The sequence below is a fragment of the Mytilus galloprovincialis genome, chromosome 1 (assembly GCF_965363235.1).
Source record: "Mytilus galloprovincialis chromosome 1, xbMytGall1.hap1.1, whole genome shotgun sequence".
Taxonomy (NCBI): Eukaryota; Metazoa; Mollusca; class Bivalvia; order Mytilida; family Mytilidae; genus Mytilus; species Mytilus galloprovincialis.
The window spans coordinates 45081156-45109044 of record NC_134838.1 but is presented as its reverse complement, the minus strand read 5'-3'; the positions used below and the strand labels follow the sequence as shown (position 1 = coordinate 45109044).

Sequence of the window (27889 nt, the reverse complement as noted above, 5' to 3'; positions counted from 1 at the left end):
GGACCAGTTGATCTGTTACCTACAATACTACCTGTACGGAAAAATGTGTACTTGAATAAATCTAGTGTTTGAGGTAAAGATTGAAGGACATATAAATCTACACAGTCAAGTTTTTATCAGTTAACAGTACATGTATGTCCTAGTTTAAGGTAAGAAAGCATGTCTCCCATCGGTGTTTGCATTTAAACAAAATTAAGGTGTTTGTCAAATATGTATAACCATTGTCATATTTATGATCCAATTTTACAAAGTATTGTATGTAAAAGATGAGAAAAAAATTAGATGAATTAAGATGTGCATGATACTTTTATTTTATTTAGTACCATTGATGTTTCACGGATTTTTTTGTGGTAATAAGTGTGATATTTATTAATCGAGGTTTGATTATATATTACCTAAAGCGTCCTTTACTGGGTCTACAGTAACGGAATCAGGTCACATATTGTGGTCTGTACAGATAAATAATAAAATCTATTATATTTTTAAAAGCAATCACTTCAACCTATACTTTGCATATTTGTGTTACTATGTCGTACTAGTTTAAAGTGATCTTAACCTTGATAAAATGATTATGTCGTAACTTTCTCGTGTCTGATGTTAGTTGTCTTGAAATAGAAACTAACATAAAAACGGAGGAGTTTGTTGTTATTACCAATACAAGTGTATCCTAGCTTTTAATGAACAAAAACGGTTTGATGCACTTCGAAACATATATCATGTTTTATCCTCTTCTTGTTGTTATTACTAATACAAGTGTATTCTAGCTTTTAATGAACAAAAACGGTTTGATGCACTTCGAAACATATATCATGTTATCCTCTTCTTACACGTGTACATGGTGTATGTATTGTTCTTGCCATTGTTCTGGGCGATTGATGTTAAAAGAAGGGTTATACATGCTACATGTATTCTATAAGCATTACTCAAAGGGTCAGTAAGGAAATGTTGTAAAAGTTTGTAGAATTTATTTTTTGAATGCCTCACAGTAAAAAGTCGGTCTAGTTATTTGCCTAAATCTGCAAATTTGGAGACAGATTTGCAATTTAAAGGTTAGACTGTTTAATGATTTAAAGAAAACTTGGTATTTTTTTTGTATAATTAAAAATATTTAAACAAATATCATTTTTTTTGTTTTTAGAATCTTTTTTTTCAAATGGGCCATTTAAGGGAAGATAACTCTTTTAGTAAAAAAAAATTATACTGGACTGATAGGGAAATTTTTTCTTTTTACTTTTAGCAAGAAAACAAGTTCGGTGACACCATTTTTTCTTTTTATTTTCTTAAAATATATTACAAAAACTATCTATTCACAATTTATTTCAAAATTCTATCTCATAGAAATTTTTTTATGCACACAAATGTGTTTTTCCATGAACAATCTAACCAAATTTAGGCAATTTTCAACGACATATAGCTTGAAAAATAGCACGGTGACCCATACTTTTTATTATATTTTTGAAAAGAGCATAGTAAAATCTTCATTTTGGCCAAGTATAAGAAAATTCTGTCTCAAAAAATATTTACTTATGATCTACCTTAAAATTTTGCAAAAGCTTCAACAAAATAATTCCTTCCTAAACCAGCTTTGCTGTTGACGGCAATCTTAGTAGATATGAATGAAATATTGTATGTCAGTTCGTAAATTCTTACTGCGGGAAGGACATGCAAAACCCATTCGGTGATGCAACAACTGATAAATTCAGTCTAGGGAAAGTTTATTGTCAGCATCAGTTAAATTTTGATTTTGAAGTAGCTGCCGTAAATGTGATATGTGTCGAAACTTCTGTACTCTTGTTACTAGCAGTTCTAGGTTTGTCCTAGTGTTTGAAAATTAATATTGAATAGAAGTTGAGTCCATATCTAGTCTTATAGTTTTATACTGGCAAGTTGCACATTGCTTTAAAAAAAATTGTATAGCACATGTGATATTCAAGTCTTTGCTTTAGTTTTCCAAAAACGTTCCTCCAAGCTATGAGTTTTCTTTAAAACTAAGTTTATTTAAATGTGTCCTCATGATTATTATATTTTAAAAATGTTAATAAATAGACCCCTTTTATTAGTCCTTCCATGAGAAAACCGAATGAAATATTCAACACTAAGTAAAATAACTGAGACAAAGAGACATATGTAGTGTTATTTTCAGAGATATAATAATTCTTTAAATAGATTTATAGAACAATTTTGTTCTTAATATTCTTAATATACTCAAGAGTCATTAGAACTGAGGTAAGGAGACCAATAACCGATTTTAACATATCATTATTGTCGATTTTTTCTTTAATGTTTGTTTAGTCTCTGTACTTGCTATCTACAAAATTGTAAATTAATCAGCAAGCACAAATTAACCACACTTCGGAGACACGTCGTTTCCACAACCGAATTATTTTCTCTTATGTTTGAACAAGACAGATAACTCTGGACCAATTTTCGTTTTGATGAAAAAAGTTGCAACATTTTCAAGAGTAAACGATATATAAGATAATGCTTGACAGTTGAAGCATCATATGAAATCTAATCAGAAACACATTAGAGCTACTATTTTAATGACACTAATATGGTAATAATAACGCATTCCCTTCTTTTTGTACCGCTCCTGGTGAAACAGAAAATAGAAAATTATGCCCCCCAAGTTCCTATATATTGTAAGACTAAGGGAAAGCCTCATAAATTATACCTGTTAGTATATTAGATGATCGTATCCAACCTGATTGAGAAATTTTCAAATTAATTTAAAATGTTTTTAAAAAAAACTTTCGTTAAAATTATTCTTCAAATAATATGCATGAATAAAATAGACACAAATCACAAGTATTATTTCTTAATGTTGCAATCATTTAAAAGCATGCATCAAAGGGGTTTTCTTAGTGTAAACTTAGTGGTTCAGAAGAGATTTTACTGTATGCAATTAACTGACTCACTAAACTAGCCCCTGTGCATGCACCATGCATCCAGTCCTTTCATATGAGAAACATTTCTATTTAGCATGTTTAGCAATTATATCTTATCAAATATTATCATATACTTGTACTAAATAACATATGAATTTTACTATATGATAATGGCATTAAAATTTACGTAAATTCCATATTTTTCGAATTGGTGCTCAGCGGGCTGATATGAAAAGTTTATCACATGGTTCGATTGTTATCACATGCCTTTCCGTTATGTTATCGCATGGCATTCCGGTGATACTCGGCAAATTCCGGAAAATACACCTCAATGCTACGTTTTCAGTGAAAAACATTACAAAGTATTGTACAAAACAATTATTTGGATACTGGAAAGTATATTGTGTAAAATAATAAAAAAACAACAACAAAAAACACAAATTATTAGATAAAATTAATGACCTTTTTAAAAGTTTCAAACATAATTTAGAAAGTCATATACTTTAAAAAAAAAGTTGACTTTTCCAAAAAGTGTTCATTATGTATATTGCTGAATTATTTTTTTTGTCCATTTGTCAATATCAAAATGTTTTTCTTCTCTGTTGAGACAAATGCTACAAAGATTTCATATCGAATGTACTAAATTTGGGGTCCGACGTCCGTGAACTTTTCACTCTTTGAACTTCTTTTTGGGAACCACGTAAAAGGATCAATATATGAATCTGTTATTTTTCTCCATTGTTGAAGCATATGATAAAAAGTTCATAACATGTCAGTTTTCATATCGCATGTTTTATCAGCCCTAGGTCAATATCAGCCCTGAGCCATGCGGCTCTTGGGCTGATATTGAACCTAGGGCTGATTATACATGTTATATGAAAAATGCCATGTAATAATCTGATATTATCATGCTTGTAAAACAATATTTTTATTTTTGTGAAAATGTTGATAATGATGAATGGTTGCTTTTGAATTAGTGAGTAAAAAGTAAAATGTCTCAGTCTGCAGGATTGTCTAATGTGAAACAGGTTTTGTACTTTGAAACAATAGTAAAAGAGATACAGAAGATTCTCAAAGTAAACAAGAATGTGTCCCCAGTACACGGATGCCCAACTCGCACTATCATTTTCTATGTTCAGTGGACCTTGAAATTGGGGTCAAAACTTATTTGGCATTACAATTAGAAAGATCATATCATAAGGAACATGTGTACTCAATTTCAAGTTGATTGGACGTCAACTTCATCAAAAACTATAACCTGAAGCGGGACGAATGGACGAATGGATGTACGGATGACGAACGTACAGACAGACAGACGAACGGACATACAGACCAGAAAACATAATTCCCCTCTACTATCGTAGGTGGGGCATAAAAATAAATAAATCATACAATCATGACAATGGCTAAATACTACCAAAAGACAAACATAAAAACACGACATCAAAAACCAAATACTGAGCATAACAAACTGATTCAAAATCCAGGAATGATCACAGATGCTACAGAAGGCTAAGCAGATCCTGCCACACATATGGAACGCCATGACTGTCTTCTGATGTTGATTGTTTAATATGTTTGGTGCTTTATGCATTATGTTCAGTAGTATGTATATTATGTTCAGTAGATATCCTATTATGTTCAGTAGTTATTACATTATGTTCAGTAGTTATTACATTATGTTCAGTAGTTATTACATTATGTTTAGTAGTTTTTACATTATATTCGGTGCTTTAGTTATTATGTTCAGTAGTTTCATTATTATATGCAGTGGTATTTTAATTATGTTCGGTACTTCTGACGTTATATTCAGTACATTTTTCATTATGTTCAGTACTTTCAACATTATGTTCAGTAGATTCAATATTATTTGCAGTACATCATGTAATACCTTCAGCAGTCCCGCTTTCTTTATATTCAGTAGATTATTCATTATGTTCAGTAAAAGCATCTGTATTATATTCGGTTCGTTCAACTTTTTGTTCAGTGGTTGTATCATTATGATGATGTAGTAAAAGTGGTTGTATCATTATGATGATGTAGTAAAAGTGGTTGTATCATTATGATGATGTAGTAAAAGTCGGGAAGTCAATAACGGAAATTGTCGGAAAAAAACGAACACAGATATTTTTGACGGACGTTTAATTCATGAACACCTTTACATGATTAAATGAAAATGAAAGAAATGGAAGCAGTTTTAAATCGGTGTGGTTTACGTTTCCAAGTTGGCATTTTTCACCAAGAAAAATAACTCCTGACTTTATTTGTAAGTTGTCGTTACAAGATTTTCGCATATTTAGGTACATGTATGAACGACAGGAGAAAAATAATGGAATTAAGAATAGCTTGTGTTCATTTCAGCAGCAATATTTTGACTAAGATAGCTCGAACGAATGACTAACGGATAACTTTTTTCAATCCGTTCATGTCCGCTAGACGTCCGTTTTTATCTGTTAGACGTCCGTCCATATCCGTTGCATGTCAGTTTAGCGTACGTTTAATCCGTCGACGTCCGTTCTGTCTGGTGGAAAATTTTGAGCATGTTCAAAACTTTGAACTGACGTCCATTGGATGAAATGTCCGTTGAACGTCCGGTAGGCGTCTGTTTTGTACGGTACTCGTCCGTTTCACTTCCGTTTTGTATTTGTAACGTGTCCGTTATACATCTGTTTGAGGTTTGGCAGATAAATTCACCAACGGACTTCTAACGGACGTCTAACGGATAAAACGGATGTTGAACGAATGTGAAACTGACTTCTACGGGACGTATAACGGATTAAACGGATGATGAACCGATCTTAAACGGATAAATGCCAATTGAAAATTTCTCGTCTGAAATGCTAATTAGCCTTTCTTAAGATTCATGAATTCTTAATATTCATAATCGATCTTAGAGTAAGGGCACGTCTTCACAATCAAGCAGCTTTTATTCAGTCCAGACACTGCCCTTTGGTGGCATTTGCTTGTGGTTTAACGGATATAATTGAATTTGAACGAATGTGAAACGGACTTCTACCGGACGTATAACGGATAAAATGGATGATGAACGGATCTGAAACGGATAAATGTTACTTGATAATTTCGTGTCAGTATTGTCAATTATGGGTACGTCAGATTTCTTGAGGTTCATGAATTCTTACTATTCATAATCGATCTTAGAGTAAGGACACATCTTCACTAGCAAGCTTCTCTTATTCAGGCAAGACACTGGCCTTAAGTGGTATTTTGAAGAACAAACCAAAACCAAATACACAGAAACATTTTGATTATTTACAAGATTTACATGTATTTTTATTGTCGCCTTTAACTTTTTCGGATTACTGTAGAAGGGGATAATTTTTCTTAATTGGCTTAAATTTAGAGGGGAATACAAAAGATTTTAAGTTTTCATGGGTAAGAAATGAGGAGCCACAAAGCACCCATCACCTTTAACCTATTAAAAAATAGAAGTCTCTTGCGTAATTGTCTCTTTTTATTTTGTTATTCATTGGAACGCTTTGGAAAGGAGAAAAGGGGAGGGTAAACACACAATTGATCATGCCAAGAAATTACCTCCGTTGAAATTCTGCAAACATCACATAGAGCAAATTACATGGAAGATTAATATTGACCATTCGGTATATAGCTGTGTTCTAAATGACACGTACATGGAGGTCCTAAATTAATTTGTTGAATGAAATCAAATCTTTAAATACTAATGGGTGCCGTAGGAGGTCGATCGGAATTTTTTGCTCGGATTTCTTGACATGTAACAGATAGAAAACTCAGGATTAGAATTCATAGAACAAAAAAGGGGCAGTGTCAAATATTTCATGTATATTTTGAAAACAGAGATTTACCCCGGCACCCTTTGCCATAAAACTTTTTTTTTCTTATTTGTGCCTTCGGACTTAGGCTATTTCTTTCTTTGCGGGCGTATACTCCAAGCAAACAACATGCATGTGTATAACGGCACTTTAGATTTTCGTATTAAATAAAGAAAGTTGCCGGTCCGGTGCATGAACAGATTGGTTAGAAAGCAAGGTTTTAATTTTAATTAGATTGGAAAGCTTAATTCGAGTGTTGAAAATAGAGAGCACCTAAAAAGGGGGGGGGGCAGTCCACAGGGAATATTTTTAAAACAGTTAAATCGATTTCAAGCAGGGATTCCAGTGCTCCTTTGGGAATGAAAAGCTTGTTATTACTCATTCAAAATATTGCTGCTGAAATGAACACAAGCTATTCTTAATTCCATTATTTTTCTCCTGTCGTTCATACATGTACCTAAATATGCGAAATCTTGTAACGACAACTTACAAATAAAGTCAGGAGTTATTTTGCCAACTTGGAAACGTAAACCACACCGATTTAAAACTGCTTCCATTTCTTTCATTTTCATTTAATCATGTAAAGGTGTTCATGAATTAAACGTCCGTCAAAAATATCCGCGTTCGTTTTTTTCCGACAATTTCCGTTATTGACTTCCCGACTTTTACTACATCATCATAATGATACAACCACTTTGACTACATCATCATAATGATACAACCACTTTTACTACATCATCATAATGATACAACCACTGAACATAAAGTTGAACGAACCGAATATAATACAGATGCTTTTACTGAACATAATGAATAATCTACTGAATATTAAGAAAGCGGGACTGCTGAAGGTATTACATGATGTACTGCAAATAATATTGAATCTACTGAACATAATGTCGAAAGTACTGAACATAATGAAAAATGTACTGAATATAACGTCAGAAGTACCGAACATAATTAAAATACCACTGCATATAATAATGAAACTACTGAACATAATAACTAAAGCACCTAATATAATGTAAAAACTACTAAACATAGTGTAATAACTACTGAACATAATGTAATAACTACTGAACATAATGTAATAACTACTGAACATAATAGGATATCTACTGAACATAATATACATACTACTGAACATAATGCATAAAGCACCAAACATATTAAACAATCAACATCAGAAGACAGTCATGGCGTTACATACACACACCTGACACCTGTTGTGTAATGACGTAGTAATGTCAATAAAACATACATGTGATTCTTCCGGAGTGAGTCAAAATATCCTGCTTTTCAGACCCTCTTCCTTCCTTCTAGTTAAAATTTGAAATCTTCCGCTTTTTGAAAATTTTGCAATTTACCTGGTGATCAACAAGCTGGTTTAAGACACAAGCCTGGTTGATTAAAAGACTTTGAAGTGAAATACTGACAAAGGATTAAATTGTACAAATTGTATAAAAAAAACATTTTAATTTGATGCTGTTAAAAACATGGAACATTTACTGAACCTCAAAGACAAATGAAATCAACTCAAATATGAATTATATGTCTTGTTTTCTATCCAAGCCAATGGAATACCTATATAAGTATAGTTGTCTTGGACAATTCTAAAATTTTAGAATTTGACAAAATGCAATCTGTATTTTACCACCAAATACCCCAGCAGACCAAGTATCTAGCCAAATGCAACTCTGCCTACCACACTTCGTGCAAACTGACTATGGTGGCCCTAATGACTTGACAGCTACCCATCAGCAAGCCTACAACTCTATTAATTTAACACCTTTTGTTACAAGCATGCTCAGTAGTGGAACCAAAGTTGACAATGTAGCTTAATCAGAGGTACTTTTTGCTAACTATGTATGATCATGATGATGGCTGATCACTTTATCTTGAATTATACATAATGAATAAATATTTGAAAAAACCCTTATCTTCTATTTTTATCAAGTAAAAATGGATATGCAGATGTTTAAAGGTATGGAATTGTTGTTCTATTAACAAAAAAAGGAAGATATGCAGTTTAAACACACAACAAATTAATTGTGTACGTCAATAAAAAGACTGATAAAAAATCTCCAGTTATGAGGCCCAAACTCTGTCACATGTCTGATAAAATGTTCGAGCCGACGTGGTGTAGTGGTTAGTGCATCGGACTACTAACACAAAGGTTCCTGGTTCGATTCCCGTCTGGGATGAAAATTTCAGGGACTGAATTTTCGGCGCTCCCTTGACACCATTTGCGAGTATGGTCTTGAGGAAATGATGATAGTACGTCGGAAGGGGAAGATAAATGGCTGATCCGTGTTAAGAGAGAGCCATATCTCTTGCACGTTAAAGACACCCTTGTAGATTTCGAAAAAGAGCAGGCTAATGCCGCTACAAGGCAGCACTCGCACCTGCAAAGTGGAAAGGGATTAATATAAGTTGCAAAACTTGTTTCCCAATCCACTATAATTAAATATGTTTAAACTAAAATGTGGTGATAATTCTAAATCAGTGGGTCACATTTGAGGAAAAGCTCAGTTCCTATTAAGTAATTATTATGTTAGATGAACAGATATCAATTGCATTCATCTAAGTATCAAAAATTTGAAAACCTGTTTATTTTTCTAGGCTATTTGAATGACTTTTATTGTTACAGGCTATTTATAACACTTTTATTTTCCAGGCTATTTGTATGACTCTTAGAGCAGCTGGATCCAAAGTTCATTTGTTGATTAAAAAGAGTAGCATTCCTTGGCATATAAAGATGGCAGCTCCAACCAGTGTACGATTTCTCCATGAAAAGGCATATGTAAATGGAAAATGGACAGAGGCTGCAAGTGGCAAAACATTTGATGGTTGGTAAAATTCAAGTTAGGGCAACGCAAATAATAATCCTTTTTGTCTTTTTGTGTGGGAAACCTAGGATTGTTCAACAAACAGCATTTTGATATTATTAATAGGTACTCATGATTACTTTTCATTCCAACACTTAAAATATTTGGTTTTACTTGACTGCATGTCTCTGCCCATTATTGTTGTAGGAAATATAAAAAAAAAACTTCATAATCATCTGGTTAAAAGACAATTGTAAAGTTCTACAACCTATTTTCATGAGTGAATTATATTTTTCAACTTTTGCAAACATGTAAAACTTGGACTTCCTTATTAAACTACATGAAATAAATTTGAAAATCAAAAAAATAAATCGCCTCGAAATGGGCAAGTAAGGACTTAACACCAAAAACTATCAATGAAATAATATGGTATCTACATTTTGACTGCTTAAGTTTTTAGTAGATCTTGACTTGCTAAAATGCAACTTTGTCCTATCAGATTTCCATTAATATAAACTTCAGTTTTCATGATTTGTGACAATTGCTTGCATTTTTACATTATATGTTCAGTTTTTAATCCAGTTAAATCTTTGTAAATAGATAAAACAGAATATTTTTTCATAAACTGAAATTTAGATACACAGTTCAGAATCAATTATGTCAATTTGGGTTTAAAGAAGTTACAAAAGCTTGTTTTGCTCCTTGAAATTCAGAAATCAAAATGTTATCTAGGGCTTCTGTTTTACAATTTACAGTGGTCAATCCTTCCAATGGTAAAAAGATTGGTATTGTACCAGACATGAATGCTACAGACACACAGAATGCTATACAATTTGCTCAGACTGCTTTTGAATCATGGAAGGAAACAACAGCCAAGGTATAGATATTTGTAAAAATAGTCTAGTAATTTTGGCTGGAAATCAAAGTTTATAGTAATACAAAATTATTTTTTTTTTTGTATTTTAAAACTGCTTTTAAGCACCTCATTTAGGCTATTTTGTGGCGGCCAGTTTTTATTGGTGGAGGAAGCCAGAGATCCCGTAGAAAACCACTGACCTTCAATAGGAAAATTGACAATCCTAGTCGATAAAGATTGAAGTCAAGAGCACCCGCATGAGCGGGGTTTCAAACTCACAACCTTATTGTTGACTGGCTAATGATTACAGTAGTTTTAACTTAGACCACTCAACCACCATGGCCCCTTTACTATACTTTTATTACTATAAAAAGAAACATTTTGAATTAATATTACATGTTTATAAAATGATAAACCATGAACATATTTGACACAAATATTTTTATACTGCAAGTTTTAATACTTACTGTGGATGCATAACTAATCATCATGGATACCAATTACATGGATTTTGTAAAAATAGGTGAACCACAAATGTTCAACAAATTAAAAAAAATCTGATTTTTTTTTTCAGGGATCATCAAAACCACAAATTAAAAATCCGGTTTTCCACAATCCAAATAAATGAATCCACATTAAAGATAGTAAACTTCTATTCATAGTGATCTTTGACCGTGCAAATAACAGTACATTTTGTTCTCATTTTTCCATTCAAGTTAACACTAAAAGTTAAAATTTAAGTAATTGAAGAATAGTATGGATACATGGTAAAGCCTAAAGACAGAATCTTAATGGTCAGTAATGCAAATACAAATTATCACCAAAGTATACTTATTTTGCCGCTATAAGTTTGCAAATTACTGCTGCACTATTCTTGTCAGATAATTTTTTTTATCACAATTTCAGGAAAGAAGTGTCATATTGAGAAAATGGAGCGAGCTCTGTATGCAGAATAAAGATGAACTGGCAAAGTTGCTAACGCTTGAAAATGTAAGATTTTAAATAAAATGTGATTTAGATCATAATTCATATTCTCTCTCCAATAAGTTATAAGAGAATGGCAGCCTTTTTTGAACTCACTGTACTAAAATGGTAATTCTGATTGGGTGTTATTTCTTGGGATCAATGCTTTATACATCTGCATGCACTGAACCAAAATCATTAATTTTATATACATTATAAGGAATTTTTCTGATATCCCTACACATCTGCAATCTTGTTGTAAAGAATTATATTTAAAACAAAGTGGTAAAATCAACATTTTCCATATGGCATACATACTTTGAATATTAAAAAAGTATTAAATGTAAGGAAAACTTGATAGAATTATAATGTCAATGTTCAGATTTTTTAATTGATATAATACTTTCAATCTAGAAAGGAGGCTATATTGTAATCAACCATAAAAAATCTCAATATTGAAAAGTTTTTAAGAGTCTATTGTTCTATTCAAAATCAGATTAAATTTTAATTTTTATGCCCCCACCATTGCAGAGGGTGGTAATATGTGTTACCCATGTCTGTCTGTCTTGTCTGTCCTATCTGTCCATCTATCTGTCCAGAACATTCCCAAAATTAGTTTCCTTTCTGTAACTTTATTTTAAAACTAACTGATTAAAATTGAACTTTATTTCAGGAGATTGTAATGATCTGGAGGAACATTTGAACAATTGAAAATACAAGTTTGCCTTACCAAATATCATAAAGCTTAACCACAATGCATGTTCTCACAAAACACAGATCAAATTCAAAATTGGGTGTCTTCATTTTAATTGTTCATGAGTCATTACCCTTTAAAAACATAAAATTTACTAAATTTTTCGTTTCTGTTCTATTACTTTAGTTTGCCTCAACCAAATTGTATAAAAGTTATACACAATAAAATTGAGAATGGAAATGGGGAATGTGGCAAAGAGACAACAACCCGACCATAGAGCAGACAACAGCAGAAGGTCACCAACAGGTCTTCAATGCAACAAGAAATTCTCGCACCCAGAGGCGTCCTTCTGCTGGCCCCTAAACAAATATATACTGGTTCAGTGATAATGAACATCATACTAAACTCCAAATTGTACAAAAGAAACTAAAAGTTAAAATAATACAAGACTAACAAAGGCCAGAGGCTCCTGACTTGGGACAGGTGCAAAAATGCGGCGGGGTTAAACATGTTTGTGAGATCTCAACCCTCCCCCTATACCTCTAGCCAATGTATATAACCATGAAACACAGATCAAGTTCAAAATTGGATGGTGTAAATTTACTGTTCATGAGTTCTGCCACTTTATAAACATTAAAGATTGGAAAGTTTTTGTTTTGGTATTATGGCTTTAATTTTCCTCAAACAAATGTTATTAAACTTATACGCAATGCTCATTACCACACAACACAGATCAAGTCTGAAATTGGGTGACTTCACTTTAACAGGTCTTAAGTTATGTCCCTTTAAAATGAAAAAATGCTAAATCTGGTGTTTCTGTTCTTTAACTTAAGTTTGTATCAACCTAAAGGTGTCAGACCACCAATTAAAAATCCCTATCTGTTCAACCAAATTTTGCAATTTTCACAGCTTTCTAAATATTTTACCTTAAGTTTAACTTTATAGAAACCAAGTATATCCTTAATTGTACATGTATCAGCTTTCCACATGCCAATTTTCACCAAACCTTTAAAGCCTTCTAACAAAATAACTAACCTTCAAACAGAGGTACTCCAAAAAAAAAAAAATGTATAAATCTAAAATTAGTATACTATTGAGCGCATTAATCTTCAATTTTTAATGCAAACTCATAGACGAGTAAATTTTGGCTCAAAATGATCTAGATATATTTCTCTTTCACCAAAAGTTTCATTTCTGCAAATTTGTTAGTTAGTTTAAGTAAACAAGGACATCAAAAGCACTATTTTGTGTCAGAGTAGGGCTACTTTTACATACGTTCTAAATTGGAGGGAGTAATTGGTGGTCTGACACCTAAAGTCATGAAATTCATACACAATAACGATGCTAATAATCAGGCATTTTTAACAGGCACCAACCTCTGAAAACATTATATATCTGTGTTACAGGGAAAACCTTTAGCTGAGGCTACAGGTGAAGTAATGTATGGTACATCCTTTATGGAATGGTTTGCTGAGGAAGCCAGGAGAGTTTATGGGGATATTATTCCATCACCTGCTAAATCAAAGAAGATCCTTGTTTTCAAACAACCAATTGGTGTAGCTGGTATGATTACACCTGTGAGTCAATATTCTTAGAAAGATGAAATCTTACTGTGTAATCATTAATATTCGGTGATCCATAACAAATCTTGTTGATTTTGTTGGTATAGGGGAACCACAGATTTAAGCATTCAACAAATTAGGAATATTGTAAAGGAATTTATATAGGCTTTGCTAAAACAACTAAATTAGATGGCCACTAAAATGCAAGTTTTTCAAATCGTCAAAAATTGGTACTCACGAATATAGATGAATCCACAGTATTCTGTGATAGGTGGATATTATATTGAAATATTCTAAAATAAAGCAGCAAAGAAGAACTTGCCAGCAAACCTTGAGGAACTGTGGATTCCTTATTATTCTTTGGATACAAATTTTCGTTGATTTTTTGGGTACAGGTATATCACGAAATTAAATCTTCAACAAATGACAATTTTTCTATTGGCTTGTATGCAGAACTCGGCAAAACCACGAAATTGAATATCAACGAACATGCTAGTGTTCCTTTAATTCTTAGCTGTATCAAACTTTGAATGTTGTGTCCATACTTGCCCCAACTGTTCAGGGTTCGACCTCTGTGGTCGTATAAAGCTGCATCCTGCGAAGCATCTGGTTTCTGGATATAATGTTGTCATCATACCGGACAAACTATGAAAACTTCATTATTTTACTTAAATTACTCATTTAAGAAATATGAAAATCAAGATTTGCAACAGGAAATTTTTAATGAAACCAAGTTATCAGCAGTTACTGGTAAAAAATTGAACAAAATCTGTAAATTGTAAATTTTCAAAATTAAAAAAAAATGTGGTCAATGATTCAAGAGAGCGGACTGGAATAAAATCTGTTGATTTATTTTAAGTGGTGTATAAAAGTTATTATTTTAAACATTATTATTTTTACAGTGGAATTTCCCTAATGCCATGATAACCAGGAAAGCCTGTGCTGCTATAGCTGCAGGATGTACTGTGGTTCTCAAACCAGCCGAAGATACACCATATTCTGCTTTGGCATTGTGTGAGGTATTGTATAGAATGTTATTAAAATGTGATACTGGAAATGGTTAAATAAGGAAACATAAATTATAAAGAGCTGAAGATACCTTAGACACAATCGAAACTCATTGGTTAATGAGAAACCTAAAACTGACGATACCTTAGACACAATCGAAACTCATTGGTTAAAGAGAAACCTAAAACTGAAGATACCTTAGACACAATCGAAACTCATTGGTTAAAGAGAAACCTAAAACTGAAGATACCTTAGACACAATTGAAACTCATTGGTTAAAGAGAAACCTAAAACTGAAGATACCTTAGACACAATCGAAACTCATTGGTTAAAGAGAAACCTAAAAAAAAGCTTAAGTTAAAAAGAGGAAGAAACCCTAAAGACATCACATAAGTACTGTAAACCAGTTTTCGTGACTTTCATGAGTAGAAAAATATCGTGAATATAAATAGTCACTTGGATCTTTACTTATCTTACTACATGTACATGTAAAATTTGAATATCGCTAAATAAACTAGTAAGGACTAAACTCAAAAGAAAGTATCAGTGAAATTAGGTTGGAAGTTTAAATATTGAGATTTATAATCTACCAAGAAGGGTTATTTTTTCTTCCATTTTAGAGAAGAACTAGTTTTAAGGACAGCACTCTTGAAGGATTTTTTACCTATAAAGACCTATAGTTTTTAATTTCTGTGTCATTTTGGTCTCTTGTGGAGAGTTGTCTCATTGGCAATCAAACCACATCTTCTTTTTTTAAAATTTCATATCTCACATCATTTGCATTTAATAAATGTATTCCTATCCTGTTCATTTTAGCTAGCTGAGAAGGCTGGTCTGCCTCCAGGAGTGTTGAATATAGTCACATGCTCAAGATCCAATGCACCAGAAGTGGGCAAGATGTTATGTGAAAATCCAATGGTCAAAAAGATCTCCTTTACTGGTTCTACTGTTGTAGGCAAGGTAGTATCTATATTTATACCATAGTCAATTGAAGTGATCTCACTGTATAATTTATATTACCCAATCCATGTTATATATGTTTCTGTCAAAAGAGATATTGGAACACTTAATATTTTATCCTTAAGAGGGCTTGCGGGTCTAAATCAAATTTTTAATTTAATATAGGATTTCGCTATTTTTTTCTATAAATGAACTTTATCTTATACTTAATAGAAAAATGAAATAAAAAAAATGGGGTCACCATTCATTTATGCTCACAATCTACCATTGAAAGAAGCATACATTTTTGTTAATGTCCTTTTTTTCTGTTGAACTAATAGGAGAAATAGAGGTAATATCGAAATAAAAGAAGAACTAAACTACAGAAATTGTTTAAATTTTACAATTATTTAGTTGATGTACAGCTTATTTGAAAACAACAATAAAAAATATAGGTCACAGATGAGTTAAAAAAGATATTCCAATTTTCATGCCAAAAAATGGCATTTTTGCACCAAAGGGAGATAATTTTGAGCTTTTTCAATGATATCTACATTTTAAAAGTCACCTGGGGCCAACACGAATTGATTTTTTGGAAAGATTTTTGTACCATATGATAAAGTTACATCTACTAAAGGTAATAAATAAAACTTGTAATGAAAAATAAATGTTTTTTACTGAAAATTTAATACCTGCGAGCCTCCTTAAATGCAAATTGTTGATTTCTTGAATATGTCTGTCTAAACATAAAATCATAAATTTGGTTTCCTTTGATTACTTCTGATTGATTTTCTTCAAACAATTTAAATTTAGAAATGTTGTTCACTCTAACTCATATTAGATTTTTTAAAATTTACAACTTCATTCAAAATTTGTGCACAAATGGAAGAGCTACAAAACAAGACCAAGTTTGAAGAGGAACATTGTAGAATTTGATAATATCACAAATTCTCTGGGAAATGCTTAAACAAATCAGCTATTTCAACTATTTAACATGAGTTTTGTTTATCTATTATATGTATAATGATATTTGAAGTGTACTTTGAAGAATTTAAGGACATCGCTCTAATAATTTAATTTGGAATATGAATGGGATAAAATATTTTCAAGAATTTTCATACTTTTTACATTAGGTAAATAATTTTTTTTGTTGATTGTTACCACTTCTGAATCAATAGCTGTTTATAAGATATTTACTTGTTTGTATTTTTTATCTTGTTGTTTGTGACCACTTTTTTGTTTGTTTGTTTTTTATATTCTTTAAGTTAAAAATAAGTAAGAAGTAATAGAATTATAAGTTTTTATTAGGGTATGACATATTAAAACATTTATAACAATATAAATACATAATAAAACAGTTTTAGCAATAAATATTGAAGCACTTTCATTTAACAACTATAAGTTCATAGCACACACATAACACAGACAAATAAGTAGCACTTAGTAAATAAACAAAGTTCATAGCACTTAGAAGAAACAAATTCACATCAATGCAGATATTCAGTAAGGTTGGTAGTGAGAGTTCCTGTTGTAGCGAGATGACATCTTACGAGAGGTAATGGCTGTACGGGAGTGAGTGTTGTGAGTACGGCTACGTTTGTTGGCAAACCACTTCTTGACCTGTTCTTCTCTGATGTTCCCCTGTTGTGCAAAGGACTGGATGATGGTTGAGTCTGGGTATGGGTGGTCTATGTTGCAGTGGTACCATTCTTCCATCAGCTGTATGGATCTACGTGAGAGTTGTGGACGAGTGCGGACGTTGTATGGTCTGGTAGATGGCATCTTGGTAGTAGTGTGGGTACTGGTCTGGTCAGTGACTGATTGCTGGAGATTCAAAACACTGAGCTGTAAAATAAAAAAGAAATTTAATAAATATGTAAATATATATACAAATATAAATTAATTGCAACAAAGCATATGAAATACACAGACATCATCTTTATGTTTTATTTGAATAAAAAATCTGAAGTCAATTATTTTTAAGCCAGAATAACTTTATTTCTTTTTTTTCCTTTTAATTGTATATTACTCTTCAATTAAAAATTAAGGAACCATTATTTTTTTTTATTTATTTAATGTATTACCTCAACCCTATCAATAGCCTTGTGTAGTTGCTCATCAAAGTGGTCGTTGATGGATACTCGTAGATGTGGTTTGGTAGCATTCTGGTGAAGTGACTGGTAACGCTCAGTCTCGATGACAGCAGACTGGTACTTGAAGAAACTGGATAGCTGAGACACCTGAGTTGGATTGCTGACTTCGAGTTTGGTGAACTGGCGTTGAAGTTGTTGCTCTCTGGTGAATACACTGGTCTTGGGTTTGTGTAGTAGGTTCATCAGAGTTTCTGGAATAGTTTGCTGTTTGAGTTCTCTTTTGAGTAGTGACTGAAGTTCTAGGACTGCTGAGTTGTTGGTGAGTAGTTGCTCTGGTGGTGGTGATCCAAGAAGATCAAAGAGTGAGTCAGCAAGACGAGTTTCTGTCTCAGGCTCAAGAGCTGTTGCTTCCTCAAGGATAGCAGCAGCCAGAGTCTCATCATCATCTTCGCTGGTGGTGGTAGGATCAGCAGTAGTTGGTTCTGGTTCAGTAGTGACAACTGAGTTAGTAGTCTCTGGTTGAATAGTAGCAGCTATGATGTCCTCTAGTGTGGTAGTAGATGTGATCTCTATGGGTAGTGGTGACTTAGTAGGTGATGCCAACAGGAAGTCAAGGAAATCAGCCATGATTATAATGATTGATAAGTAATAGTACAATGATTGATCAGGATTGGAAGTTGATAAGTGAATAATGATTTGTCTCCAAAGTGAATTTCTTAAATATGGTGTCACATGTGCCATGTTCAGCTTGTGGTGAAAACACTGGATGGCCATTGGTTGAAAATAATGGTGAACTTTTTTCATGCATTTTCATTGGCTGTGAGGTAGGCTTCTGTTGATCACTGTGATTAGCACAAGCTACCATGGTTTAATCAAATAATCACAGTGATAAAGATTTTAACAATAAATCATATACAATAATTAATTAAAAAAAAATGTTATCAATTATAAGATTGTTCCATTTTATTTGTGAAATTGAAAGGAAGAATATTTATCAAATATATTCTTATTTTTATTATATAACAATGTGAATGTAACTGCAGTCTGAGGGCTTAAAAAGAAACAAAATCTAAATAAAAGAGATAAGAACCGTTATTAGCAAATTATTTAAGGCAAAATGTTTTTTATAAGAAAAAAGTATGTAAAATGTTTAAAACATACTTTAATAATAATTTTGTAGTAAAGTATGGACTGTACATGCATAAGTTTTTGAATCAATAAAGTTGGCTATGACTGCAGATTTTTCATTGATGAGAAATGAAAAGCTTTTTTAAAACACATAATGAAGTCTTATTTTTGTAATATTATATACAATTCTTTGAACAACCATAGACTATGAAATATGCATAAACATATAAATAGAAACATAATTATAGTAAGAAAATTAGTTTACTGTAAGGAACAACAGACAGGTTTGGGTGTGTAATTCTACATTATAGATATCAATATAATCAGGTACATATAAGTTTGCATGGTTTTCAGACATATTCCAGGCCTTTGGGAAACTGATTTAAGGGTAAATTCAAAAAGTATTTTGCCAAAAAACAAGTCTCATCTTTTTTGAATTTTAATAGAAAATATGCATGTACTAATTTCAGACTATCATTTCAGGTAGGCATTTGAGGAATCTCATTTATTAATAGACAATTCCTCATAAGTTTATTTAAATTTATTACCATTAATTTTCTAACAATATTAAAAAAAAAAAAGAAGAGAAAATCCTTTGATATAACCAAGGGTTTTGAATTTTAGTTAATTGTTTAAATTATCCAGGAATAAAATTTGTGTTTGCATTAAAATTCATAAAATCATTAAAGTGGTTTAAATACATAGTTTATTATTATAAGATATGATGATAAAATACACTTTATTTATTAAACTTATTTTAGATACAAGAATGATTTTATTTTTATTATTATTTTAATTCAGAAATAAATTAATTTTGTAATTTATTCTATTATTAAAATACAATGTGATTATTTGTTAATCATTATTCTTTTGATTTTGGTGATTAAACATATTAACAATGATTATTGAATCATTAGATGAACTGTTTTCAAATCATTATTACCAATGTTAGCAATAATCACTTAGTATTGTTTATCTTTTGATCTTTGTGATTAAACAGTTATTGGCAGTGATTATTGGATCATTGGATGAATTGTTTTCAAACAATGATTAATCAGTAAGTATTGATTAATCTTTTGATCTTGATGATTAAACATATTAGCAATGATTATTGGATCATTAGATGAACTGTTTTCATAGATGATTACCAATGTAAGAAGTCATTACTTAATTTAGATCAATCTTTTGATCTTTGTGATTAAACATTTTACTGATCATAATTGGATCATAGAAGAAATGTTGTCTAAAATGATTACTAAATTATGATATTAAGTAATTTTGAATAATGAAATACAAGAAAGTGGAATTATAATTTCATGAAATACTTGTCAACTAACTTTAGGATGATTCCAACTTGGTATGAAAAATAGGAAAACTTAAAATTAAGTATCCTTCATTATTTTCCTGCAATTCAAATCTTTTTTCAAATATATGAACAATTCATTTATTTTCATATAAGAATTGTTTTTGGCAAAGGAGTGTATTAATTAAAGGTTTTTCCCTGCAAAATTTGTTTAAGTTAAGCAATATTTAAGATGGGTGTGATTAAAATAGAGCTGTATCATACACAATTCACAAGAAGATAAATAAAACTAACTAGAGGCTCTAAAGAGCCTGTGTCGCTCACCTTGGTCTATGTGAATATTAAACAATGGACACAGATGGATTCATGACAAAATTGTGTTTTGGTGATGGTGATGTGTTTGTAGATCTTACTTTACTAAACATTCTTGCTGCTTACAATTATCTCTATCTATAACAGTACTTTCTGTGGAAAATGTTATTGAAAATCTTCAAATTTTAAGAAAATTGTTAAAAATTGACTATGAAGGGCAATAACTCCTAAGGGGGTCAATTGACTATTTTGGTCATAGTGACTTATTTTTAGTTCTTACTTTGCTGTACATTATTGCTGTTTACAGTTTATCTCTATCTATAATAATATTCAAGATAATAACAAAAAAACAGCAAAATTTCCTCAAAATTACCAATTCAGGGGCAGCAACCTAACAACCGATTATCCGATTCATCTGAAAATTCCAGGGCAGATAGATCGTGACCTGATCAACAATTTTACCCCATGTCAGATTTGCTCTTAATGCTTTGGTTTTTGAGTTATAAGCCAAAAACTGCATTTTACCCCCATGTTCTATTTTAGCCATGGCAGCCATCTTGGTTGGTTGGCCGGGTCACCGGACACATTTTTAAACTAGATACCCCAATGATGATTATGGCCAAGTTTGGTTAAATTTGGCCCAGTAGTTTCAGAGGAGAAGATTTTTCTAAAAGATTACTAAGATTTACGAAAAATAGTTAAAAATTGACTATAAAGGGCAATAACTCCTAAAGTGGTCAACTGACCATTTTGGTCATGTTGACTTATTTGTAGATCTTACTTTGCTGAACATTATTGCTGTTTACAGTTTATCTCTATCTATAATAATATTCAAGATAATAACCAAAAACAGCAAAATTTCCTTAAAATTACCATTTCAGGGGCAGCAACCCAACAACGGAATGTCCGATTCATCTGAAAATTTCAGGGCAGATAGATCTTGACCTGATGAACAATATTACCCCATGTCAGATTTGCTCTAAATGCTTTGGTTTGAGTTATAAGCCAAAAACTGCATTTTACCCCTATGTTCTATTTTTAGCCATGGCAGTCATCTTGGTTGGTTTGCCAGGTCACTGGACACATTTTTTAAACTAGATACCCCAATGATGATTGTGGCCAAGTTTGGTTAAATTTGGCCCAGTAGTTTCAGAGGAGAAGATTTTTGTAAAAGTTAACGCAGGACGACGACGGACGACGACGACGGACGACGGACGCCGGACGCCAAGTGATGAGAAAAGCTCACTTAGCCTTTCGGCCAGGTGAGCTAAAAATCATTATTTTGTTTTAGATTTTACTCCAGCAGTCAGCCTCTACAGTAAAGAAAGTTTCCATGGAATTAGGAGGAAACGCCCCATTCATTGTCTTTGACAGTGCTGATCTTGACCAGGCAGTCAATGGAACTATGGTCTCTAAATTCAGATGCTCAGGACAGGTAGTACAATTATTTGATCACTTTATAAAAAAAAAAATGTTTTAATTTTTTTACCTTTTTCATGCTTAAAAGTATAAAGAGAAACATTTCTTCATGGGATTTATTTTCCTTTATTGGCTTCTAGCATTTCACAAACTAATACATTGTTAAAGTCAAACAGCTAGCAAAATTCTGGCTTTTAGACTTCGTTGAGGTGAGACTAAAATCTGACTTCTTTTTCATTTTTAAAGAAGGAATTGATGGTCAATGAAAACTTATAAAATGTTTAGGTCTTTGGCAAGCTGTTTGGCATCAACAATGCATTAGTATGTGAAATGTTATTAGTATGGCAACAAAAAATATTTCTAACTTTTGAACCACATCCATTTTACCTTTGTACTGTAAATCCAACTTAATTTTTACTTCACTTTTTGTAATATAAAAATTATGATTTTAAATTAAATGTGAGTCTAATGCTTTACTTGTCGCTGAATATTTTCAATAGTCTTAATGTTCTTAATGTATCTTTAATTAAAAGAAAGACATTTTAATTTTTTCAGACCTGTGTATGTGCCAATAGAATTCTAGTTCAAGAAGGTATTTATCCAAAATATATTCAAAAGCTTGCAGAGGTGATGTCCAGAGATCTCAAAATTGGAGATGGATTTGAATCTGGCACAACTCAAGGGCCATTGATTAATTCCAATGCAGTGGAAAAGGTTTGTTTTATAAAAGCATGTTATACGGACCTGCTATTTATTTTTGTCGAGTCTGAGACATTTTTTTTGAAGAAGTTAGACGTAGCAATCCTACATTTTGTCCGAGTGTCATCAACAATATATCTTCAGTCTGCAGTTTAAAAGTTTTTTGAACATTGATTTTATGAAAATTGGACAGAAGCTCTTTTAAATATGTTCAAAAGATAGTATGTATCCAGAGTAACTGAGTCTTGAATATACACTCCATATATCTTGATAAATTGTACAACACAAGGAACTCATGACTAAGGATGAATCTTACTAGTTATGTCAAGTTTCTAAAACTTTCGACTTATGGAAGTTCAACTGAAAATCAAAAAGGAGATAACTTCTTGTGAAAACCAAATTGAATGAGTTTTTCATGAAAATTTTAACACAAATTTTCAAGGCTTTATATTCTGTTCAGGAGAAATAACTGTGTCAAAAACTCAATAATCATGTTACAGCTTTTGATATGGAAATCATTATAAAAACTAATACATTATTCAGTTTCGTAAAAAATTCATATAATATTTAATTACAGGTTGATGGACATGTCCAAGATGCAATCCAAAAGGGGGCTAAATTGGTGCTTGGAGGCCAAAAAAAGGGAGGGAACTTCTATGCACCAACACTTCTACAAGATGTTACCTTAGATATGAAATGTGCAAAGGAGGAAATATTTGGTCCCATTGCTGCAATACACAAGTAGATTTTTAGATATGTTATAAGTTACTTTACAATAGTTCCAATATGATTTATATAAATTATAAAATGTGCTCTGTATGGGAATTTAAAACCTTAATAAAAAAGGAGTCTTAGAAAGTTAAAATGAAAAATTCACAGTAAATGATTCAAAAATATAGCTATTATAAGTTTTTTTTTGGTTTATTTTATGTCTTTGAAACCTAACGGTTGCAATTTTTGCAATTATCAAATTCAAAACATAGCAATACTTATTTATTAATTCAAAGTGTTACATCGTTATAATTTTCAAGGAGGAGGAATTGCCTCCCTTTATTCACTTTAATTTTAATAATGAATAAAACAGAAGTATATAAAATGACTTAAAATATTTAATCCATCTTGAAGGGAAAAAGATTTTTATAATTACTTTGAATTGAATCTTGCATCTTAAAAATCAATGCTGGTATTACTTTGTTCTTGCCATATGTTTTGAGCAATTACTTTCATTTTGATATGATATAAAATGGAGAACAGTAAAAGTACACTACCATTTACATAATTCAAAATAATAGTGTAGTATTACATGTAACACCTACTTTGTCTTTCCAAATAAGAAACAGAAAATTTTGAAATTAGGTATTAGTTGATTCTATGCTTAGGATTGGGCCTTCAGAAGTAAGAGCACAGAATATGTGTCGGGTTAAGGTGATATATCTTCCAGCAGACTGTTCCCTTGTGATCTAGTATTGGAAAAGAACTGGCTCAGAGTGTCTGTCTAGTACAAAGCAGGGTCCATAATTATTATTCATTGAAATGTTCACATCCTGATATGCATGAAATAATTTATTTTTTTCAATTGTAAAAGTTTTCATATTTTTAAAATCTTCTGCATTTTTTTCAGGTTTAAAACAGAGGAAGAAGTTATCAAAATAGCAAATGCAACAACTGCTGGTTTAGCAGGTATATTTACTTACAATAGCTAAAGATTGTCTTTAAAACAAAGATTCTGAATAGAAATTATATACAATGTAAGACATTTGGGACAACAGTATAACTACCTAATTTGATAAATAGAAATTTAAATAAATAGAAAATAGGATTTCAACAGAAAATAAGCCATGAGAAATCCCTAACCTCATAGAAAATATTGTAAAATTTTATCATACAGATTCAATATCAGTTAAATAATGAAAGGAAGTCATCATTAACAACAATTTATCCCCTGTCCTTTCTTTTTTTATGTAAATCATGAAGGTCAAGGTGAACTTATTTTAGTCTTCTTCTGTGGGTTTTTTAAGGACAGCTTTCATAATGGAAATTGCGCCCTATATGTTCCTAATGTTCTTTTTTAATTAAAAAAAAAAAGAATCTACTTAATGTTTGTTTTTTTTTTAGTTTGACCTTGGTTGTGAGTTTTACAAGAACCTAGTGTGTTGCTTATTTGTTGTTTATTTTATCAGATGTTACTTATTTGCTTTATAAATATATGAAGTTTTGATCAGTTGCCCCAGCCAGTGGTCCCATGAGAATCGTGTATGCCCACAATCCCACCGAGGTACTTACCATGGTAGTGTAGGTTAATTGCAAACTGGAACCAGTCTCTGCCTAGTGATCAGTCAGGCAGAGAACATGCCTCTGTCTAGATACCGAAATGCAAAGAACTGTTTCATGATATTCCCCCCCCCCCAAAAATCCAAATTGTATATAAATTGTACAGAAAATATAATTTAAAAGTAAAAAACACAAAAAATCACATCATAAATCGAACATTGTTTCTGTTAGCGCTTTCACCGCATCTCCAGCGGTTCATCAGACAGAATTGTTATCGTTAATAGTAACGACTTGTGACGTTACGTTATAGTAACGACTTGTGACGTTACGTTATAGTAACGTCATGCGGTAGTTGTATATATCTTACGGAATTTTATTAACGGACCGAATTTCACTTCCTATTTAGTGTGGGCTTATAAAGTTCAATAAAATATTGTTCCTTGGCTTCACGCGGAATTTTATCTTCGGTCCACATCTTAAAAAAGGGATATATTTTAAATTTTCCCTTTCCACATCGGTCAAAGTGTTCAGAACAGGGAGAATTTCGAATTGACGGGTCTTTTATCTGCTGTTTATGAACTCTCACTCTATCAATTAGTCTATTTGTTTGACCTATGTAGTTTTTATTACAAGTGGGACAGGTTATAAGCCCACACTAAATAGGAAGTGAAATTCGGTCCGTTAATAAAATTCCGTAAGATATATACAACTACCGCATGACGTTACTATAACGTAACGTCACAAGTCGTTACTATAACGTAACGTCACAAGTCGTTACTATTAACGATAACAATTCTGTCTGATGAACCGCTGGAGATGCGGTGAAAGCGCTAACAGAAACAATGTTCGATTTATGACGTGATTTTTTGTGTTTTTTACTTTTAAATTATATATATATATATATATATATATATATAGAAAGATAAATATATTAACTTATTTCTATTATAAAATACGGGACTTTATACTTCTATATTAATTTACTAGCATGTACTAGGATTCCAGTTTGAATTGTACTTGCTTGTACACTCGATGTACTTGTGCTGACGCCATTGTTGAACAAGCTACGTACACAACAATCTGGTTAATTATTTTAGTGTTGACCATTCTCACTTAAATACCTCAACTGATTTGTAGATGCTTAGATCTGGACCATTGTGCTAAACTTAACCAAAGCTTTATCAAAAATTTAATCGAGGTCACTTAGGCCACGTTTTTTTTATTTGTTGGTTTACGGATCCGCCGACCCGATTTTGCCGATTTTCAGAATAAAAATAAAATTGACTTTTCATGCTTTTTATTCCCGCCGACCCTTATCAATGCAGTATTCCTGAAAAATAATTAAAATTTTCTTTTTTTATAAAATAAAATGCATTAATCATTAACAAAGTTGATAACACTTTCTGTTGTGAAAAAATAAAACTTCCAATTTACGTTTCTAAAAATAGACAAATCAATTATAACTGACCTTGAAATGTCTTTTGCGCAAATAATTTTGCGGAACAAAACCTGTGTTGAAAACCTATTACAGAAATAAGTTCGATTCCCTTATTTGTCATCAGTCCGTAAGATGCATCATCTCAGAGAAATAGACTTGTCCAAATGTTGACAGGTGGAATAACATCAATTAAAGTACTGAATATAAACAAATCATTTGAAATTTTCTTGTTTCATATTATCAATCATTGGGATAAAAACCGGATTGCATGACAACTGATTAACCCGATATTGTCGTTTTTCCAGTGGACGAGTCTATTACGTTTTTCGACACGTGTGTTGAAACTTATTTTTGTACGACGTTTTTACATTTTTTTTTCTTTATCAGTTTTTGTAACTGAAGATTACCAAGTTTTCTGGAATTGATTGAGAGCTACGGGAATTTGTTTTTCTTGTTTGTGAAATGACGATTTAATTTCGTCTTTGTCCGTGCAACCCCTCTTTTTTACAGGAAGTTATTAAACGATGTCATGCGATGTTCATGATCACTGATCAATAATATTTCATCGAACGAAATGTTAAGAAATGATTACAAAACAGCAAATAAGACAAACATTTTGTTAAGTAAGGTGAAATATATATTTATTTTGCATCTTTTTCTGTTTTGAAAGATTTTTTTTTTTCTTTTTTTTTCCGACCGACCGACCCGACTTTTTTATGAGAAAAATCCGTAAACCAACAAATTAAAAAACCGTGGCCTTATAATTAATGTGGACTTTCATCATGGAGCATGATAAATCAAAAGCCCAAAGATCATTCCTGTATTTGAAAGTTGCTTAGATTGGAACCTTACTGCAAAATTTAACTTAATTCAATAAATGCTAGAGTTCTCAGGTTTATAATGGTTTCACAGTTTTTTTTCTTATAACATCACAAGCAGTTGGAAGTTCATCGTCACTTCATTATTTTCTGTTTCAGGGTACTTTTTCTCACAGAATATCAGTCAGGTCTGGAGGATGGCTGAGAAACTAGAGTATGGACTTATTGGTGTCAATGAAGGGTTGTTTTCAATGACAGAGGCTCCATTTGGGGGCTGGAAGGAATCAGGGCTTGGGTCTGAAGGCAGTAAATATGGACTGAATGAATATTTAGAAATCAAATATGTCTGTTTAGGAGGAATGTAGATTTTGTCAATGATTTCAATGAATAAGTTATTGTTTTTGTATGTATCCTAAGGAAGGCAGACACTGCTAATTATTTGCTTCCAAAAATAAAAATAAAAAACAAGAGTTAAATGACAGATTTATTAGAAAGTTGTTCTGTTTTTATTTGAAATCTTTGAAAATTACTTTGGCACATTATTTTATATGGACTATTTTAAAAAATCTTTCTTGGATGAATAAATTATAAAGTATTGGATTTTGAGAAGAGTGTTAGAGATAGTGATAAAACTTTTATAATCTAACTTTGTATATTTAGATTTTCTAAAACAGCCAGCATTAGGTTACCCTTTAGAAACCTACAGACTTAGTTAATCATGGTCAAATCATTTAGGAGCAATTATGTCATGGACATATCATTGAATTTCTATCCCTTTTATAAAAGTTGTTACAAAAAATTTTTAATGTATATTATCTATGTTATGGATATTGATTGTTAAAGATAATAAATATAATAAGCAGA

General features: G+C 31.6%; 2 protein-coding genes across 3 annotated transcripts; one reads left to right on the top strand and one right to left on the bottom strand.

Annotated features, from left to right (window-relative positions):
- LOC143075654 (succinate-semialdehyde dehydrogenase, mitochondrial-like) lies at window positions 1–27889 on the top strand. 2 transcript variants are annotated; one of them, XM_076251175.1, is made up of 12 exons: window positions 1–149; window positions 9372–9543; window positions 10278–10399; window positions 11285–11368; window positions 13442–13612; window positions 14500–14616; window positions 15422–15565; window positions 21672–21815; window positions 22355–22513; window positions 23076–23239; window positions 24120–24178; window positions 27185–27889. In XM_076251175.1, the coding sequence occupies exons 2-12, from the start codon at window positions 9381–9383 to the stop codon at window positions 27388–27390; spliced, it is 1533 nt and encodes a 510-aa protein (XP_076107290.1). In that variant the 5' UTR covers window positions 1–149; window positions 9372–9380; the 3' UTR covers window positions 27391–27889. The 2 variants fall into 2 exon arrangements, with proteins under 2 accessions (XP_076107290.1, XP_076107282.1); XM_076251167.1 differs by lacking the exon at window positions 1–149 and adding an exon at window positions 2408–2557.
- Window positions 16858–18547, bottom strand: LOC143075667 (uncharacterized). The gene is made up of 2 exons (XM_076251188.1): window positions 17629–18547; window positions 16858–17389 (listed from the first exon to the last, which is right to left on the bottom strand). The coding sequence occupies exons 1-2, from the start codon at window positions 18439–18441 to the stop codon at window positions 17045–17047; spliced, it is 1158 nt and encodes a 385-aa protein (XP_076107303.1). The 5' UTR covers window positions 18442–18547; the 3' UTR covers window positions 16858–17044.